Source organism: Saccostrea cucullata, unplaced genomic scaffold, assembly GCF_032062105.1.
Source record: "Saccostrea cucullata isolate Sc308-1 unplaced genomic scaffold, CSIRO_AGI_Scuc_v1 ctg205, whole genome shotgun sequence".
NCBI lineage: Eukaryota > Metazoa > Mollusca > Bivalvia > Ostreida > Ostreidae > Saccostrea > Saccostrea cuccullata.
Window position 1 is genome coordinate 21,945 of NW_026936671.1, and position 18,158 is coordinate 40,102.

The 18,158-nt window shown below is 35.6% G+C and overlaps 1 protein-coding gene across 1 annotated transcript; it reads right to left on the bottom strand.

The window, feature by feature from the left end:
- Positions 1–6,908: 6,908 nt before the first annotated feature.
- Positions 6,909–18,123, bottom strand: LOC134246217 (T-complex protein 1 subunit delta-like). Its single transcript, XM_062728536.1, has 14 exons — positions 17,854–18,123; positions 16,536–16,588; positions 16,340–16,429; positions 16,067–16,175; positions 15,319–15,461; positions 14,861–14,982; positions 12,554–12,689; positions 12,112–12,251; positions 11,897–11,993; positions 11,651–11,758; positions 11,290–11,420; positions 10,769–11,003; positions 7,528–7,641; positions 6,909–7,163 (listed from the first exon to the last, which is right to left on the bottom strand). Exons 1-14 carry the CDS (start codon positions 17,978–17,980, stop codon positions 7,146–7,148), a joined length of 1,623 nt encoding a protein of 540 aa, XP_062584520.1. The 5' UTR covers positions 17,981–18,123; the 3' UTR covers positions 6,909–7,145.
- Positions 18,124–18,158: the final 35 nt, after the last annotated feature.

Below are 18,158 nucleotides of genomic sequence, written 5' to 3' on the forward strand. Positions count from 1 at the left end.
AGTTTTACATAGAAATATATAGAACAAATCTTTAAAAATCTTCTTCTCAAGAACCACTGGGCCAGGAAAGCTCAAACTTATGTGGAAGCATTCTTGGGTAGTGTAGATATTAAGTTGTTAAAATCATGACCCCCGGGGGTAGGGAGGGGCCACAATAGGGAATCCAAGTTTTACATAGAAATATATAGAACAAATCTTTAAAAATCTTCTACTCAAGAACCACTGGGCCAGGAAAGCTAAAACTTACGTGGAAGCATCCTGAGGTAGTGTAGATATTAAATTATTAAAATCATGACCCCCGGGGGTAGGGAGGGGCCACAATAGGGAATCCAAGTTTTACATAGAAATATATAGAACAAATCTTTAAAAATCTTCTCCTCAAGAACCACTGGGCCAGTAGAGCTGAAACTTATGTGGGAGCACCCTTGGGTAGTGTAGATATTAAATTGTTAAAATTATGACCCCCGGGGGTAGGGCGGGGCCACAATAGGGAATCCAAGTTTTACATAGAAATATATAGAATAAATCTTTAAAAATCTTCTTCTCAAGAACCACTGGGCCAGGAAAGCTCAAACTTATGTGGAAGCATTCTTGGGTAGTGTAGATATTAAGTTGTTAAAATCATGACCCCCGGGGGTAGGGAGGGGCCACAATAGGGAATCCAAGTTTTACATAGAAATATATAGAACAAATCTTTAAAAATCTTCTTTTCAAGAACCACTGGGCCAGGAAAGCTCAAACTTATGTGGAAGCATCCTTGGGTAGTGTAGATATTAAGTTGTTAAAATCATGACCCCCGGGGGTAGGGAGGGGCCACAATAGGGAATCCAAGTTTTACATAGAAATATATAGAACAAATCTTTAAAAATCTTCTTCTCAAGAACCACTGGGCCAGGAAAGCTCAAACTTATGTGCAAGCATTCTTGGGTAGTGTAGATATTAAGTTGTTAAAATCATGACCCCCGGGGGTAGGGAGGGGCCACAATAGGGAATCCAAGTTTTACATAGAAATATATAGAACAAATCTTTAAAAATCTTCTCCTCAAGAACCACTGAGCCAGGAAAGCTGAAACTTATGTGGAAGCATCCTGGGGTAGTGTAGATATTAAATTGTTAAAATCATGACCCCCGGGGGTAGGGAGGGGCCACAATAGGGAATCCAAGTTTTACATAGAAATATATAGAACAAATCTTTAAAAATCTTCTTCTCAAGAACCACTAGGCCAGTAGAGCTGAAACTTACGTGGGAGCACTCTTGGGTAGTGTAGATATTAAATTGTTAAAATCATGACCCCCGGGGGTAGGGAGGGGCCACAATAGGGAATCCAAGTTTTACATAGAAATATATAGAACAAATCTTTAAAAATCTTCTTCTCAAGAACCACTGGGCCAGGAAAGCTCAAACTTACGTGGAAGCATCCTTGGGTAGTGTAGATATTAAATTGTTAAAATCATGACTCCCAGGGGTAGGGAGGGGCCACAATAGGGAATCCAAGTTTTACATAGAAATATATAGAACAAATCTTTAAAAATCTTCTCCTCAAGAACCACTGGGCCTGGAAAGCTCAAACTTAGGTGGAAGCATCCTTGGGTAGTGTAGATATTAAATTGTTAAAATCATGACTCCCGGGGGTAGGGAGGGGCCACAATAGGTAATCCAAGTTTTACATAGAAATATATAGAACAAATCTTTAAAAATCTTCTCCTCAAGAACCACTGGGCCAGGAAAGCTCAAACTTACGTGGAAGCATCCTTGGGTAGTGTAAATATTAAATTGTTAAAATCATGACCCCCGGGGGTAGGGAGGGGCCACAGTAGGGAATCCGAGTTTTACATAGAAATATATATAGTACAAATCTTTAGAAAAGATCTGCATCACCCAAGTTACTCAGGTGAGCGATGTGGCCCATGTGCCTCTTGTTTTTGTAAAAGTAGGTTAAACTCCAAGGTCAAATTTGGTGGTACCCAAAGAAAGGTCTTGTCACAAGGAATACACTTGTGAAATATGAAAGCCATAGCCTCACCCACTCAAAGTTATTGGCAAGCTTAAACTTTTTGCAGCCAAAGCGACAAACAGATATCAGTCAGACAAACGGACAGGACAAAAACTATATACCCCCGGAATTTCATTTACAGGGCCATTATAAATTATGGATAGATTAATTTTCTAATGATTTTTTTTTAAGTTGTGTAAAATTCAAGAAAAATGTCAATTCACAAATCCTGTTTTCCAGAATATGTGATGTTTTAGGGAAGCTTATTATTTTTTTTTAGAGGTAATGAATTTATTGAAGTAATTTCTATATATACTTAATATACAGATACCATATTTCAATTTTTGAAAATTGATATTCTCTGGCTATTTTATGCACAAAGTATAATTAGCTTTATTACATTCCCTACATTGCTGCATGCATATATAGCTGGTGAAAAACACAACCCAAGCAATATCTGTGTGATTATTTTTGTACACAGGAGGGAGAGGGCTTACTTTCTGATTAAAAAATGATAGGATTAGGCTGGGTTTAGGGTTATTCTGAGCTGAATAGTCTAAGTAAATGCATATACTTCGGAACTTGATGCCTTATAAATGTTTAAAGCCATGCATTATGGGCCCTAAGAGGATGAAATTAGGAAAATTTTAATTCATAAAAAGATTTTGCAGTTATTTTCAGTAAGCGCTAGTAATGCCCAACAGGCTTGTGACATTACATTCTAGGGTATATAAAGGTCATGCAGACATAATTTAAATAAGGTTGACCTGGTCTAATTTTACATAGTACATATATGTATTAAAGAGCTTACTGGTACTATTGGTCAGCTATTGCTTCTCAACCTGTGATGATTATTTCTATTTTTCCAAAGTGTGACCTTGAAACTTGATTTTTATATTATTTGAATGAGCTGATACTTTATCAGGAACTAACTTAAACATATGTATACCAACAGATAAATCTTACATTCAAGATTTTAAAACTATTGAATGATCTTGAAATCCTCTTTGACCTCAATAGTTGTCCCATCCTACATGCATGCAGTTTTGGAGAAAAATCAATTTACATCTGCCAGTTTTGTATGCTTTCCTATTAATTAAACTAATTGTAGCATTGCTGTTGAGAATTCCCTCTATATATAAAATGTTCCTGTACATACTATTGACTTACCGATGATTAGTTTTTATGGCAATCAGATTGTGGTACAGCCATTTCCGAGATTCTTTTGTATTTTAAATCGATTAGACAACATTTTTTAATTGTATAAATATTAACAATTCTATTTCACATGTATATGTACATGTAATAAATACAAGAGGCCCTGAGGGACCTTGAATTGCTCTTCTGATAAATTGTATACCATATATTACTTCTATTTTAAGCCTCTAAATATCCTGTATAATTTAATAGATAAAGCGTTGAAAATCCAAATTTAAAGAAGATCATCATGATCATGATATGTAAGTCGATTTACATAAAGGTTTAAAAACTCTGAGAACCCAAAATGAATCAACGGACTAAATGTGATAATTCAAAACCCCTTATTATCTTAAATACTACATGTAGTATCAGATATGGCCATATTATGAGATTCTTAAAGTCCCCAAAATGCTTCAAATGATAAATGTTGATGATTAAAGACTCTTAGTATCTGAAATATTAAGATATTGACTTGAAATTCCAAAAATAGGTGACTGTGACCTTCATATTAACTGACAAAGTTTGACAATTCTTAGCCATTAAGTACCCAAAATTTTAAGGTCATGGTGACCTACATTTTAGTTCTCCAAAGACCCAAGATGCATCATGACTGACAAAGTTTGATGATTCTAATCCAAATACTACTTGAGATATTTAAATATAACCATAAAAATTCAAAAGTAGGTCATGATGACTACTTACATTGACACTCGCAGAGAACCTAAGATGCATCAACTGACAAAGATTGATAATTAATATATACGCCAATTAGGACCTGACAAATTAAAATATAGTATAAAAATTTCAAAAGTACCAGGTAGGTCACAGTGACCTACTTTTTGGTTGACATTGTCGGAAGACCCAAGATGTATCAACTGACAAAGTTTGATTATTCTAAGCCATGCAGTAAGTACCTGGAATATCTTTAAAATTTGCCAAAAAATGTCAATAGTAGGTCACGATGACTTAATTACTTTTTGTTTGACATTTTCTGAGGGTATAAGATTCAACAGCTGACGAAGTTTGGTGATCATGTCTCTGAAAATGTCCAAAATATGCCTCTAAAAAATTTTGAAAGCAAATGCCAGCAAAATTAAACAAGAGGCCCATGGGCCACATCGCTCTCCCGAGCACTGTGGCTAGGAAAAAAGTAGAAATTGGTTTATTATTGAAGAGTTTAAATCCAAAAGTAAACCTTTGACCAGTTATGGTTTTACTATTCTTGAGAAGATGATTTTTAAAAAATTTACTTATATATTTCTATGTAAAACTTTGGTCGGCCATTGTGGCCCCACCCTACCGCCAGGGGTCATGATTTGAACCAACTTGAATCGACACTACCTGAGGATGCTTCCATATAAATATAATCAATTATGACTTTGTTATTCTTGAGAAGAAGATTTGTAAAGAATTTTCCTATATATTTCTATGTAAAACATGGGTCGGCCATTGTGGCCCCGCCCTACCCCCAGGGGTCATAATTTGAACCAACTTGAATCGACACTACCTGAGGATGCTTCCATATAAATATGATCACTTATGACTTTGTTATTCTTGAGAAGAAGATTTTTAAAGAATTTTCCTATATATTTCTATGTAAAACTTTGGTCGGCCATTGTGGCCCCACCCTACCGCCAGGGGTCATAATTTGAACAAACTTGAATTGACACTACCTGAGGATCCTTCCATATAAATATGATCAATTATGGCTTTGTTATTCTTAAGAAGAAGATTTTTAAAGAATTTTCCTATATATTTCTATGTAAAACTTTGGTCGGCCATTGTGGCCCCACCCTACCCCCGGGGGTCATGATTTGAACAAACTTGAATCTACACTACCTGAGGATGTTTCCCCATAAGTTTCATCTTTCCTGGCACAGTGGTTCTTGAGAAGAAGATTTTTAAAACATACCACCAGATTTTCATTAATTCCCAATTACTAGTACTTCCCCTTGAATGAGGGTGTGGCCCTTCTTTTGAACAAACTTGAATCTCCTTCACCCAAGGATGCTTTGTGGTAAGTTTGGTTGAAATTGGCCCAGCGGTTCTTGAGAAGAAGTCGAAAATGTGAAAAGTTTACAGACAGACAGACAAACGCCAGACAAATGTGACCAGAAAAGCTCACTTGAGCCTTCGGCTCAGGTGAGCTAAAAAGTAGGATCCAAATCAATTTGAACACAAATATCTGCAAAATTAAAAATGTAGGACACCATGACCTACCAGCACTTTAGATTCAACATGATAAAATCATGATGTCCTAGGATGGATACATCAGCTGACAAGATTTAATGATCCTACTCCTCATAGTAAGCAAAATATCATCCTTTTAATAAAATGTAATTTTTGATCAACTTTGAAGTGACCTCACGACCACGACCTTTGTCCCAGGGTGATGCCTTGAAAAAATTTTAATACTCTAGGTATCTTGTTTGCAAGTTTGGTGATACTAGTAATCTGCCCCATGGTTCCCTCGAGTTTCTGGCAACCAGTACTTTTGGTTTTATTTACCTGTTGATCTCCCCTTGTTTAAGGGTCACAATCCTAGCTAGTTTTAGTGTAAATGAGAACCCTTAGGCCAAGTATACTCTGTGACAAAGAGCAAGAGCCACTTAGGGCCGTTTTTGGCCCTGTGAATTTCTGAAAAATTGAAACTGCTCAGTTTTGGTTGACAATGCTGTATGGAACATGGCATAAATTTCTCTCTGGTCAATGCATTATGAAAATACTAGTATCCTGAAAATTCCGCTTAAAATGACCAAAGTTGAAGTATTTTTTTTCAATATTTCACATAGGGCACAACCTTGATCCAAAATGAACAATTACATAAGGAAAGATCTGTTTCTGAAGATCATAAAACATTTTTTAATTTTTGGATCAAGGGCTGTGCTCTTTGTTAAAGGCAGTCAAACACCCGTTTTCTGCAAAATTCAAAAACATTGCATTTTCACAAAGCCTGAAACAAAATTTCTAGATTCTATAAGAAATTCTGTTACAGGAAATAAAGCACCAAGTCTCTATATATACATACTTTACTTTGTAATATGAATTTGGACAGAGAGTGATACTAGTGTATTATTTGAAATAAGGACCATTTTATGCATAAAGTGAACCTAGCTTTTTGCAAATAATTGGCCAAAGGGTTCTTGAGTTATGGGACATATTCTGAAAGTTTGTGAACACTGCACAAATGGTCAAAGCATTGGCTCTTTGAGCCTTTGTTTGAGAAGAGCTTATAAGTAATATCTGTCTAGTTCTTTTATGCCAGGACATCAATGTACGACAGTTGAAAACGTGGATAATTCATGCATAACATACGCCCACTATGCATATTATCCCATGTTTCCAACTATCATTGATGCCCTGGTATATCAAACAAACTATAGCGATTCCTTAAATGTAAAACAGGAAAGACCATGCGCCAAATGATCAGTTATAGCCATGGTCATTTTTTTAAAATTTTGTCACACTCCAAGGTCATGAATGTTGGTAACCAAAGCTCTTTTCACAAGGAATATTCAATATCAAAGCCCTACTACCAATCTGACATTCAAAAGTTATAGCCAATGTTATATATGTATTAGCAAAGCCACTACACAAGCAAGTACCAGCATATCCGGCATACACACCCCCGTTTTTACAATGCACCTCCTGCAAACTGAAATACGGTAGTATATGTACTCTGATTCAGCTTATTTGAATCACAAAATATCCAGAAATTTATTCATCTTTTATTATAAATTTGTTCAATTTTGTTGAAAGCATTTTGTATACACATACAAAGGGGATATATTTATTGGATCACTTCCACTAAGAAGTCACTTCACATTCACTCAGGATTTTAAGTACAATCTGCAGCTCCTAATGTCCGACTGAACAATAAATATCATTGACAGAGGGCAGTGTATTAGAATTCATCCATAAAAAAGTTATAATTGATTGTCCTTTAAATCTTTATCCTGCACAGTTGACCTGGAAAAAAAACAATACAATTTACATAAAAATTCCTTTGTCAGAATTATATAATAATGTACCCAGTATCTTCTTTCTTCTCATTTCAAAGAAATTTATTTTCATGTAAAAATTGTGTGAGACCATCTCCATACAAAAATTTTAATCTCATATATGTAAACATGTACAAACAAACAACAAAACTCTCAATTTTTTTTTTTTCCTCACTTATCGATATCAAATTATTTTCTCACTATACTAAATCTATGATCTACATGCAGTATTCAAATCCACTAAAGAAAACAATTTATATGTTGCATAATCATATGCTATTGTGTACTGTGAACAACTTTTGCACATACTCTGAACAGATTTGTATACTTACAATATCATCAATTTTCATAATGCTTTTAACAGTCTCTGTGGCTAGGTGAATAGCACTAGTGCTAACCAATAATGGCTGAACAACATTCTCCTCTAAAATGTTAGTAATGGCTCCCTGAAAATGAAAAGAACACCTAAATTTTACAATGATTCAAAAATACTTTTTCCAACTTGCATCAATATCTTCTTGGCATTGATGCAGGTCTACAAGAAGTTATTAGTTTGAGAGCAAAATGCAAAACCTTGTCTTGTATAGATCACGTTATACACGTTACAAACGTGATCACAATCATCACATTTTTTAATGAAAGAAAAAGTGAGCAAGCTCACATACCCCACGCTCCCCCAAAACTCAAAGTGCTGAATATCCCGGAAAAAATAAAAGAATCGGAATTTCCCGGTAATATGCACATCTACACATTGTGTCCTAAATATCTGCAAAGTTTAATGAAATTCTGTGCAGCGGTTTATGAGGAGTTGCGCTGACAAACTGTTCATCGCTATATTCAAGATATCTCCAAAAATCTAAGTTGTAAAGTGCCGAAATTCCGAGAAAAATAATGGATTCGGAATTTCCTGGTAATGTGTCCTAAATATCTGCCAAGTCTGACGAAATTCTCTGCAGCGGTTTACGAGGGGTGGCACTAGAATCAGAATTTCCTGGTAATATGGACATCTACATATTGTGTCCTAAATATCTGCAAAGTTTAACGAAATTCTGTGCAGTTTATGAGGAGTTGCGCTGACAAACTGTATAAAAGGTATGGCCAAAAACCTAAGATTTAGTGCGGAAATTCTAAGAAAAAATAAAGGAATCAGAATTTCCTGGTAATATGCACATCTACATATTGTGTCCTAAATATCTGCAAAGTTTAACGAAATTCTGTGCAGCAGTTTATGAGCAGTTGCGCTGACAATCTGTTCATCTCTATATATTCAAGGTATGGCCAAATGCCTAAGTTAAAAAGTGTGGAAATTCCCGGAAAAAATAATGGAATCGGAATTTCCTGGTAATATGCACATCTACACATTGCGTCCTAAACACCTGCAAAGTTTGACGAAATTCTGTGCATCGGTTTGTGAGGAGTTATGCTGACAAAAAAAAAAGGACTGACTGACTGACACTCTGACCCTCTGACACTCTGACGGACGGGTCAAAAACATTATACCTCACGCAACTAGTTGCGTGGGGTATAAAAATAGAACAAGAGGCCCAGGGGCCACAGCACTCACCTGAGCACATCGGCTAGGAAAAAGCACATATCAGATCAGAACTGAAAGTTTACTGAGGTGGGGGGGGGGGGCTTGAATTTTAACCCCTCAGGGGGTCATGATTTAAACAAACTAGAATCTACACTACCTGAGGATGATTCCAAAGAAATATCATGGCTTTGAAGTACTTGAAAAGAAAATTTTAAAAGTTTTAACAAATAAAGAAAAATTTTTATGGATTATGTCTATTTATGTTGCCAATGTTGACAAATAAATGTAATATACAAATACTTTAAACAAACTCTATATATTCCTACGTAAAACTTTGGTTGTCCATTTTGGCCCCACCCTAACCCCGGGGGTCATGATATGAACAATCTGAATTTAAACTACCTGAAGATTATTTCACATGAGTTTCATCTTTCCTGTCTCAATGGTTCTTGAGAAGAAGATTTTTAAAGAATTTTCCTATATATTCCTATATGTAAAATTTTGATCAGCCATTTTGGCCCCATCCTACCCCCGGGGGTCATGATTTGAACAAACTTGAATCTACACTATCTGAGGATGATTCTACATGAGTTTCATCTTTCCTGGCCCCGTGGTTCTTGAAAAAGATGTTTAATGATTTTTCCTATATATTCCTATGTAAATCTTCGGTAGGCCATTTTGGCACCACCTTAGCCCTGGGGGTCATGATTTGAACCAATTTGAATTTACACAAACTGAGGATAATTTCACATGAGTTTCATCTTTTCTGTCTCAATGGTTCTTAAGAAGAAGATTTTTAAAGATTTTTCCTATATATTCCTATATGTAAAACTTTGATCAGCCATTTTGGCCTTACCCTACCCCAGGGGGGTCATGATTTGAATAAATTTGAATCTACACTACCTGAGGATGATTCCACGTAAGTTTCATCTTTCCTGGCCCAGTGGTTCTTGAGAAGAAGATTATTAAAGATATTTCCTATATACTCCTATGTAAAACTTTGGTCGGCCATATTGGACAAACCCTAGCCCAGGGGGGTCATGATTTGAACAAACTTGAATCTACATTACCTGAGGATGATTCCACATGAGTTTCATCTTTCCTGACCCAGTGGTTCTTGAGAAGAAGATTTTTAAAGATATTCCCTATATAATCCTATGTAAAACTTTGGTCGGCCATATAGGCCCCACCCTAGTCCCGGGGGTCATGATTTGAAGAAACTGGAATCTACACTATCTGAGGATGATTCCACATGAGTTTCATGTTTCCTGACCCAGTGATTCTTGAGAAGAAGATTATTAAAGATTTTTCCCATATACTTCTATCTAAAAATTTGGTCGGCCATTTTGGCCCCATCCTACCCCAGGGGGTCATGATTTGAACAAATTTGAATCTACACTACCTGAGGATGATTCCACATGAGTTTCATCTTTCCTGGCAAAGTGGTTCTTGAGAAGAAGATTTTTAAAAATTTTTCCTATATACTCCTATGTAAAGCTTTGGTCGGCCATTTTGGCCCCACCCTAGCCCCGAGGGTCATGATTTGAACAAACTTGAATCTGCACTACCTGAGGATGATTATACATGAGTTTCATCTTTCCTGACAAAGTGGTTCTTGAGAAGAAGATTTTTTAAAAATGCCATTAATTTTTCTCCAATTCATAATTATCTCCCCTTTGGAAAAGGGTAGTGGCCCTTTATTTGTACAAACTTGAATCCCCTTTACCCAAGGATACTTTGTGGCAAGTTTGGTTGAAATTGGCCCAGTGGTTCTTGAGGAGAAGATGAAAATGTGAAAAGTTTACGACGACGACGACAATGACGACGACAGACAACGGACAAATTTTGATCAGAAAAGCTCACTTGAGCCTTCGGCTCAGGTGAGCTAAAAATACACTGCATTAACATCATCTTTTTAAAGCAAATATCATACAATTCAGAGGCCATATAAATGCTATTTCTTGAAGGAAAATTTTACAAATCTAAACCAGGAAGAACAGGAGAGTACAGATACCCTAAGCTTCCTTGTCTGTACCTACCTTTCTAACATTGATACCAGCAGTTCTCTCCCCTTCAGCGTGTTTATTTCTCAATTCAGTGACTGTGGCTATGGGGTTCAGACCAGCATTTTCTGCCAGAGTAATGGGAATGACCTCCAAAGCCTCAGCAAAAGCCCTGAAGCAGTACTGTTCCATGCCTGTCAAGGTGTTGGCATAATCATTTAACCTCAGGGACAGCTCTATTTCTGGAGCTCCTCCACCAGCTATTAATGCCCTGTTCACAAAATTATCACAATAATCAAAGAATACAGTATTTAATGCTAATTGTATTTCTTGAAAACTTTAGGAAATTCTGTCCAGTGCATGTAAAGTATATATACATGTAGATAATAGACTGCAAGATTTCATGCCTAAGGTGTTGTCGAAATCACAAAAATTGGGATTTTAGCATTGAATTAATGCAATACAGATTGTCAATAATTAAAAGCCCAATAACAAGCCAATACAAGCACATGTAAAAAATTAAATGTCACATTCCAACAACCCGTCTTAAACCCTACCTTTTCTTGACCAGACATCTGATGACACATAAAGCATCATGGATAGACCTGTCTGCCTCCTCTAGCACTAGTTTGTTGGACCCTCGTATTAATACCGTCACTGTCTTTCCAGGATTGGCTATTCCAGTTATCTGTTTTATAAAAGATAAATGAATACTACTTGTGCTACAAAATTACTTTTGCTACAGAGAACAGCCATCAACAAAATAATAATCTTCAGATTGAACATCAAATATATTTGACATTCAAGATGTGTTTCAAGATTTGTATAGTGTATAGATTTCACAACCAAGTTCACTTTGCTTGATCAACTAGCAGCAATGCCCATCTTCTATCTCTGTGGTATAAACTTCAGACTTACTTTGACAATTTTACTTGAACCAGTTTGAACTTCTTCTACAAGGTCAGCACTTCCAAGATTCTCTGGTAAAAAGTGATCTAAGCTAGCAACAGGTCGGCATCCTATGCTCTGAAAAATGACACAAAAAAATCCAATCATTACTTCAGACAAAAATACTCATTTAAAATATGTATTACCTGCACGTTTTCTTCATTGTTCATACTCATTTCTGACATACAACATATACATGTACGTGTCTATTCCTACCTTACAGATGAATTCAATATCCTCCCTTTCTATATCCTTAACAACCATAATTTTCATTTTTGCCAGGAAATGGAGAGCCAGATCACTAACAGCATCTCTGTAAAAAAAAAAGCATAAATAAAATAGGACATGGACATCTCGGAACTGATTTCTCCATAACAAACTGTAGACAAAAACTTAATTCAATATTTACCAAAAGCATATGTATACTGTACCTTAGAACTGATTTCTGTATGAGCAGTACATTGCAGCCTGCCTTTTTAATCTTTTTAATAATATCCAGAATGTATTGCCTCTCTTCCCTTAGAACACGGTCCATTTGTGCATAGTCAGACACAATAACAGAGTTGTCCATCTAAAAAAATAATTGACTGTCTGTTGCAAAATTCAAACCTCAGTAAAATGTATGCATTTTAAACGAGAAAGTTTTGGTTGCAAATCAATACTCTGTCTACAATTACTGACGTAGCCTTTATGCACAAGAAAATCAAGGTGCTTACATTTTTGACTTTTTATATTTAAATCAAAAGTTGTGTATTTTTAGAGTGTTATCATTGCATTTTTAGCAGGAACACATAAATGTAATAACAGGGATAGATGACATAAGAATCTCCCCATTAGCTCAAGCTAAGCTACAACAGATAAGAGGGTACTTACGTCAGTTTTGGGAGGAGAGATACAGAACTGTATGAGCCCAATCTTGGCCTTCTCCACTTTGTTTGGACCTCCCTGTCCCCCTCCCTTTTGGTTGAACACTAAGCCATCAATGAGTTCTGTGTCTTCAATGGTCCCACTGTCAAAAAGAAAACATGCGAGGTGAAACAAATGCAGTTGTCCTCCACACATAAAAATCAATGCCTAGAGCAAGACTCACACTTATAGATAATAATTTTTTTTAACTATGTTATTAAATTTAACTCAGGGTTCGACACTAACGTTAGTCCGTTAGTCTCAGACTAACGAATTTTATGTCGGACTAATAAAATCTGCGCCTAGTCAGTCCGATTGGACTAATTAAAATTTCTGCTTGTATGAAAAATTATCCATGTTCGATTCGCGACATTTTGCTGGAATAAAGTGCCACGCCACAGCATGATACGCCCGTCAAAAAATTACAATTATCTTAAACAATTAAAAGTGCAAGAAAATCATGTCAACCTTGATTTTAAGATTTCCATGATTTTTCGACTCCTTAAAAAATGTGTTTATCCATCTCCTGTGGTGTAGGCATTAATTATAACATATACTGCATCATTCATAGATTTCTATACTGGTTGTGTTAGACCTTGCCAAATGCCTATCATATTAAACAATATCAAATTAGTTTTCACAAGTTAATCTATACCTAATTAATTTTGAAAATAAAAGGCTGGCCATCAAAAATAAACTGACCAACAGTTCTTCTGTCTAATTCCCAAAGGATGCACTGTCAGTTAATTAAGATAATGCTCTGAAGAAATGATTGAGACAACTATAGCCTTGCTACACTGAACACATTAATTAATCTTTAACTGGATGCTTGTCTACTCATTACTCCCAAGAGATTATTGGATCTGCACTATCTACCATAAAGCATTTTTAAAACATATAAAACCTCAATGATTTTTTTGTTAGATTTAATGGCAGACAGGTTTTAATATGCAATTCATATGGACATGCTGATTCCACCCCACCCCCATAAAATTATTTTTTTAAAGTTCATAATATTATGTAATATCAAAATAGTTTATTATGCAAAATCAAATTAGTTTTATTTACTTCTCATCAAATTCATTTTAAAACTTATGCTAGCCAACAAGAGCTATTTTTAATCCAACAGGATTACCCAATTGACCCAATACTCAAGGGATATAGATAGCATCGATGCTCTCCCTCACACTAAACTCATTAATTTCTCTAATTTGACATGCAATTTTCTGTTATCAAAATTCTTCTTGACCAGTGCTTGATAATTAAACTCATGGGAGTGGTGGAATTTCTTTAACATACATTACATTTGTTATAGATTGCTGTCAAGTATATGCTTAAAAAAATAAGTATTTTCTTGATTTAACATTTTTCTAATAAGAATAGTGCAATACTTTTACATTTTTTGGAGTGTGTAAATGAAGAGAAAACAAGACATTTTTTTTTTAAATTTCACTTAAATTAAAGGTCACAGTGACCTTGAAATAGGTCGCGACACACCCTCTACCTAAGATGCATGAAGTGGCCAAGTTTGATGATTCTAAGTCTAATAGTTTTCTAGTTATGGACCGGACAGGATTTTTCCATATTTGGCTATAACTTTTTAATCATAGGTCAGAGCGACCTACTTTTTGTGCGCGACACACCTTCTACCCAAGATGTATCAGCTGACAAAGTTTGATAACTCTAGGCCTTATAGTATTCAAGTTATGAGCCGGACACGAGAAAAGCTAACAGACGGACGGACGGACAGACGGACAGACAGACGGACATGAAGCCTATAACATAATACGTCCCGTCTTAAGACGGGCGTATAAAAACCCAAATGTATTTTTAGCTCTTTATGCATGGCGGGAGGTCAAAAGTCCTGATCAAGACGCTTATTTGCATAGTTGAATGATTAAAATTATGGTAAGTGTTTCAGTGATCATGATTTAGTAGTTTGATACTTGCCGCAATGTCAGACTACTTACAATGTTAAGAAGCGAAAGTTAGACGTTAGTATTAAGAAGAAAGATCGTGATCGGGAGTATGAACGGACTCGCAAATCCCGTGATTTCCAGGAATCTTGGACAAAGAATCCCTATAATAAAAACACTATATAACTTATATTTAAACATTTATTTCTCTATTTTTGGCGGACTAATAAAATTACCTGCGGACTAATAAAAGTTATAGGTCACTAGTCCGGCTGGACTAATGCATAAAAAAGTTAGTGTCGAACCCTGTAACTATATTCTCTTTGAAACTCAAACTCTTTCTCAACCAACACCTTACCCGAGTCGTTTAACAATTTTGATGTCTCTGAGATCTACATTGGTAGCAGTAGCAGGATCTATCACTCTCATCACAGCATCTACAGCTAGCGGGGACAAGAGACTGGAGTACTGGGAAACCACCTACCAACATAAACCAAACATTACAGAACCTCAACCATCCCCAATCTGCTATCACACCTACACAGTCATGTTGAACTCTTGATTTGAATTAGTGAGTTTTTTTTGTGGCTAGAGCATAAATCTAATTTCCTTCAATGTAAATTATATTTATGAAACTTGAGCAATTTCATGAAAATTGAGACCCCTAAATTAAAATCATACCATAGAACACATGATAAATTTTGATTCTGTACCTTTTGAGACATTAGGAAAAGTAAGCATTTTTTACTAAACACTATGTTATCTGAGTGATGTAGATATTTAACAGATATAGAATAAGTTGTACACGTCAGTTACCTTGGAATTCAGTGAGGTTGAGGCACTCTTTAACAGTGAATCTCTGTCAGACAGCTCTAATGGAGTACTGATTTCCCCCAGAATATCCATGGATTTCTCGGCAGCATTTTGGAATGACTCAGAAATGCTTGTTGGATGAATACCTATACAAGGCATAAATCAAAACTTCAACATGCACTACATCGAAAATAACTGGAAAAGTCTCCTGAACACTAACTTTTCTCGATTTTACTCCATCTTTTCCCAAAAATTTAACAATAATAAGCCTCAAAACTGTTTACAATAACATATCAAGTAAGTGTTTTATTTTGAGGATAATTATGTCAAAATACTAGGATTTTAAACTTTTCATCATATTGTGTCAGGGATTAAACTAGGGCATATTTACTAACAATGTTTGGTATTTTTCCCCATGAGAAAATTTCCCCATAATATCCCATTTTTCCCATTTGAATAGTAAAATATTCCCCTTACAGTAATAAAAAGCTAAAATACTCTTCTTTCTTCATAAAAACTGGATATCTAAAGTAAAAATTTTCATCAGATGTGAAATATGATTTTACTTAGCTATTTTATGCACTCTAAATGGTAATAAAAATGCTGAAATTCAGTTACGCTCCCAAGCAGAGATCGGTCTGCTACTGCTTGGGTCTGGATTGGCCCCCAGACCCCCAGCTGATTTTCCCAATTTCTCCAGAAAGGGTAGTTTCCCCCAAAACCTAGATAAATCCCTGTGTCGACAACTAACCTTTGGTCAACAACTTGGCACAGGCCTCTAGGAGACTTCCAGCAATGACTACAATAGAGGTGGTTCCATCCCCAGCCTCGACATCTTGTGCATGAGACAGCTCCACCAGCTAATAAACCAATCAAACAGCAAATCAAAATCCCTAATTAGGAACATCATAAATTTCTACCTTATACAGTGAAACATTTTTAACACATTTTAACATACTTTTTTCACATATATATTATTGTTTCAATGTTTCAATCAGATGTCATCATTATTTTTTTTTTTTACCATTTTTGCTGCAGGGTGTAAAACTTGCATCTGCTTCAATATAGTTGCACCATCATTTGTAATTGTAACGTCTCCATTGGCAGCCTGAATCTGAAAAATAAAAAAGTTTGCTTTATTGAAAATTGCACATGCAGTTTGAAATCTTCCAGTTCAATATTTTTTTTTCATTTTCCTAGAAGTGAAACCATTGATTTACCATTTTATCCATGCCACGAGGCCCCAGACTTGTCCTCACAGCTTCTGCTACAGCTACAAATAAAAAAAGATTATTCATTTGTTATGCCTACATTAGTTTAAACATGTGTAACAGAGCAATATCTTACAAAGTCCTTACTAAAATAGGTTTGTGAAAATAAATCCTAAATTATTTAGCAGGTATGCGCTGTAAGGCCTAGAAAAAAAATATGTTTCCGCTTTCAGGCTGAAAAAATATAGGGTAGGTAGGTAGGCAATTTTTTTTTTTTGAAAAAAATTTTTTTGCTTCTTTAATCAAAACGTGTACAGAAGTAACATTAATGACACAAGAAATGGTGTTTTCAAGCATTACCGTGACTTAACTTATAATAGAAAGGTGACCCAAACTTCTTTCTGTCCTGAAAAGCTTGCAAAGTTGGAGGCTATAATTCCCTGGTTGAAATCTTGCATATTATGGGACAAAAGCATTAAAAAAATATTTAGGGTCGGCACTATAAATTAGGGTCGGTCGGGAAAGCGGAAACAAACATATTTTTTTTCTAGGCCTAATATATCATTGACAGAGTGGATGGTTTCATTCCAAACATGTTTGACCCAAGTGGTTAAAGATGGTTGAGATTTATGAAACTCTGAGGCTTCTGGGTGGTAAAAATGGATCTGATCACTGGAGACAGACAATCAACAGTCATTCAACTATTTCTAAAGGCAACCAAAAGCAGTTGTATCTTAACCTTAAAATGTGCACTGTGCCATAGATACTGTAAACCAACTATTATTCACGTCACCTTTTATTCGCGATTCGTTCGTTTGAAATCAATCCATGACAATCTATTTTCGCGACCGAGGAAACATTCTGTACAAATACTTATCATAATTATTGGTTCACGGAAATTAAAATTCGTGAATAAAAGTAGGTTGTGGAACTCATGAATATTTCTCATACATGTAATTAATGTTTGTTTACAGTAAATGCATTAAATTCAAGGGAATTAATGATAAACATAGTACAGGGATCTAAGATGTTGAGGATTTGAATGAGGGCACCAAAAAATATATGGACTTGGGTAGCTTATTTAACCCTTTTCTCATCATTTACCACTCTATAAGTTTTTCTTCAGTTTGTGTAAAGATTGTTTAAGTCTGTATGACATGACAGCACACGTTTCCTTCTAGAATGATCTTGTTGCTCAGCTGATGAAACATAAACAAACGCTATACTGCTGTTACACATCTTAAAAAAATCGAATAGTTCAGTTTTTGAACAGGGAAATCCCTTTAAAATTATTCTGATTTTTAGAAAGGTTTTAAAAAGCTCGAACCTTTGGCAGCATTAATGTTACTAAATCGTATCTGAGTTGGTTTCTCTTTATCCTGGTATTCAGATTTCTTTCCCCCAGTGCTTCCAGTACTTTTAGCACTAGACTTCTGCTTCGGAGCAGCCGGCATGTTTACTTCCCGAATTCACACACAGATACGTTCCTTTCTCGTCCAATTCGCAGGATGATGGTCGATTGTTTTGGTCAAGTTTCACGTTGTTTACCCTGGGTTTCCAAATATGTCTGCAAAACTCTCGAGAAAATAACGGGATATACGAGATTTCATTTCCGATTTAATGATGGATAAA